This window comes from Coffea arabica, chromosome 9e (assembly GCF_036785885.1).
Source record: "Coffea arabica cultivar ET-39 chromosome 9e, Coffea Arabica ET-39 HiFi, whole genome shotgun sequence".
NCBI classification, from domain to species: domain Eukaryota; kingdom Viridiplantae; phylum Streptophyta; class Magnoliopsida; order Gentianales; family Rubiaceae; genus Coffea; species Coffea arabica.
The window spans coordinates 20,354,385-20,357,023 of NC_092327.1; the positions used below are offsets into that span (position 1 = coordinate 20,354,385).

General features: G+C 41.4%; 1 protein-coding gene across 1 annotated transcript; it reads right to left on the bottom strand.

Annotated features, from left to right (window-relative positions):
* Positions 1-1,666: 1,666 nt before the first annotated feature.
* On the bottom strand, positions 1,667-2,438 carry LOC140014623 (uncharacterized mitochondrial protein AtMg00860-like). Its single transcript, XM_072065696.1, has 2 exons — positions 2,229-2,438; positions 1,667-2,122 (listed from the first exon to the last, which is right to left on the bottom strand). The coding sequence occupies exons 1-2, from the start codon at positions 2,436-2,438 to the stop codon at positions 1,667-1,669; spliced, it is 666 nt and encodes a 221-aa protein (XP_071921797.1).
* Positions 2,439-2,639: the final 201 nt, after the last annotated feature.

A 2,639-nucleotide genomic window follows, 5' to 3' on the forward strand; every position in this document is an offset into this window, starting at 1 on the left:
GACAGCTACTGGTTCCACTCTTAAATGCCTTTTCTCATCTATGTTGGGTAGCTGAAGTAATGGAACTATTTGCTGTCCCACTTTTTTCTTCAGCAAAGATACATGGAACACAAGGTGCACCTTAGACTCCTTTGGTAATTTCAGCTTGTAGGCCACCTTCCCAATCTTCTGTATCACTTGGTAGGGACCAAAATACTTAGTAGACAGTTTTGTGTTGTTTCTCAACTCTACTAAAGTCTGCCTACATGGCTGTAATCTCAGGTAGACCCAATCTCCCACATTGAATTCTCTCTCACTCCTCTTCTAATCAGCATACAGTTTCATCCTTTCCTGAGCCCCCTGCAGGTTTTTCTTAAGCAACTTATCAAGCCTCTATTTGTCCCTCAAATGATCCTCCACTATAGCCACTTTAGAGTGAGTGTAAGGTTCAAGAGCCAACTGTGGAGGGGGCATCCCATATAGGGCTTCAAAATGGGCTCATGTGTATGGCTGTATGGTAAGTGGTGTTGTACCACCACTTAGTAAGAGAGAGCCATGCTTTCCACCTTTTAGGTTCTAAGTGAGTCATACTCCTCAAATACATTTCCAACACTTGGCTTACCCTCTTAGATTGACCATCTGTTTAAGGGTGATATATAGTGCTTAAATTCAGTTCAGTCCCTAGCAAGGAAAATAGCTCAGGCCAGAACTGGCTAGTGAATACTTTGTCCCTATTAGAAAGCATACTCAGCGGTACTTTATGTAGTTTACAGACTTGATCCAAGAAAATCCGAGCCACTGTTGGTGCATCAACAGGATAGGACAAGCTGATGAAGTGTGCTGTCTTGGTGAATTTGTCTGCTACCACCATAATAGTGTCCTTCCTTTTTGATACTAGTAAGCCTTCGATGAAATCCATCGTTACATGACTCCATGAGTACTGAGAAGTAGGAAGTGGTTAAAGAACCTAGGTGTTCGTCCTTGCATTTCCTGCAGGTGTCACATTGCAGCACAATGTCCTTAATGTCTTTGTACATCCCTGGCCAGTAAAATAATTGCTTGGCCTTGTGGTAAATTGCCTGCACTCTAGAATGTCCCCCCAATTGTGCGTCATGCAATGCAGTAATGATCTTTCTCCTTATCCCTCCTTCTGTGCCTATTACTCTCCTCCATTTATATCTGAGCACACAATCCTGATAAGAGTAATCTAGATTACCAGGAGTGAGTAATAGTTGCTTGATGAGATCTTGCACCTTTTCATCTCGATTATAACTCTCAGTCACCTCTTTTATCCATTCAGGAACGACACAAACCAATGCAGTACAGTCTCCTTCCTCATTACTTGCCCTCCTGGATAGTACATCTACAGCCATATTCTCTTTTCTCTTCCTATATTGGATATCATAGCTCAGTTCCAGCAGCTTGGTGAGCTATTTTTGTTGGAGTGTAGTCGTAACCCTTTGTTCCAATAAGTATTTCAAGCTTTGATGGTCTGTCCTTATGATGAAGTGGTGTTCTTCTAGATAGTGTCTCCATTTGGTTACAACAGTCACTAAGGCCAGCAATTCCTTCTCATAAATGGATAGCCTAAAGTTTTTTGGTCCTAAGCTCTGGCCCAGGAAGGCAATAGGCCTTTTATCTTGCATAAGTACTGCTCCCACACCTCCATAGCAAGCATCAGTTTCAACTACAAAAGGTTTAGTAAATTAGGCAATGCTAGCACAGGGGTTCTACACATTGCTAATTTCAGCTTGTGAAAAGCCTCATCAGCCTTTGTACTCCAATGAAATCCATCCTTCTTCAAAAACAATGTAAGGGGCTTTGCTATGGTCCCATACCCATTTACAAACTTTCTATAGTATGCTGTCAAGCCAAGAAGTCTATTTAATTCTTTAACAGTGGTTGGCTTTGGCCAGTGCATCATATTTTCCACCTTCTTAGGGTCAGCCATCACCCCTTGTGCAGAAATAATGTGGCCTAAGTACTCTACCTCTAGTTGAGCAAATGAGCATTTGCTTCTTTTGGCACACAGTTGGTGCTTCTTCAGAGTGGTCAATACTTCTGATACATGTTTAAGGTGGTCTTCCCAGGTGGGGTTGTAGATCAATATGTCATCAAAAAACACCAAGACAAACTTTCTCAGCTATTCACTGAAATGGCATGACTTTGAATTCATATAGCCCTTGGTGAGTTCTGAATGCTATTTTATGTCTGTCTTTCTCCTTGACTCTAATTTGATGATAGCCAACCCTCAAGTCTATTTTAGTGACTAACCTAGAGCCATGTAGCATATCAATCAGTTCATCTATTAGTGGCAAAGGAAATTTATCCTTCACTGTCAGCTCATTAAGTTTCCTGTAATCAACACAGAACCTCCAGCTTCCATCCTTCTTCTTCACTAGCAGTACTGGAGATGCAAATGAGCTATTGCTTGGTTGTATTATTCCAATTTGCAACATCTTCTTTAGTAGTTTCTCTATTTCAGCCTTCTATATATAGGTGCACTTGTATGGTCTAATCTGGAATGGAGTTGCTCCCTCTTTTAGTGGGATACCGTGCTCATGGCTTCTGATAGGAGGCATGCCTTGTGGTTCAGCAAAGACTTCCTTAAATTGGGCCAATAATTCCTTCATTTCTGTTGGTATTGTAAGGACACAAAA

Bases quoted from the DNA above. Each gene is read 5' to 3' on its own strand.
- LOC140014623 (XM_072065696.1), bottom strand. From the start codon at position 2,438: ATGTTGCAAATTGGAATAATACAACCAAGCAATAGCTCATTTGCATCT. The intron at 2,123-2,228 runs GTTGGCTATCAT...TTCAGTGAATAG, and splicing joins TCACTAAAATAGACTTGAGG to CTGAGAAAGTTTGTCTTGGT.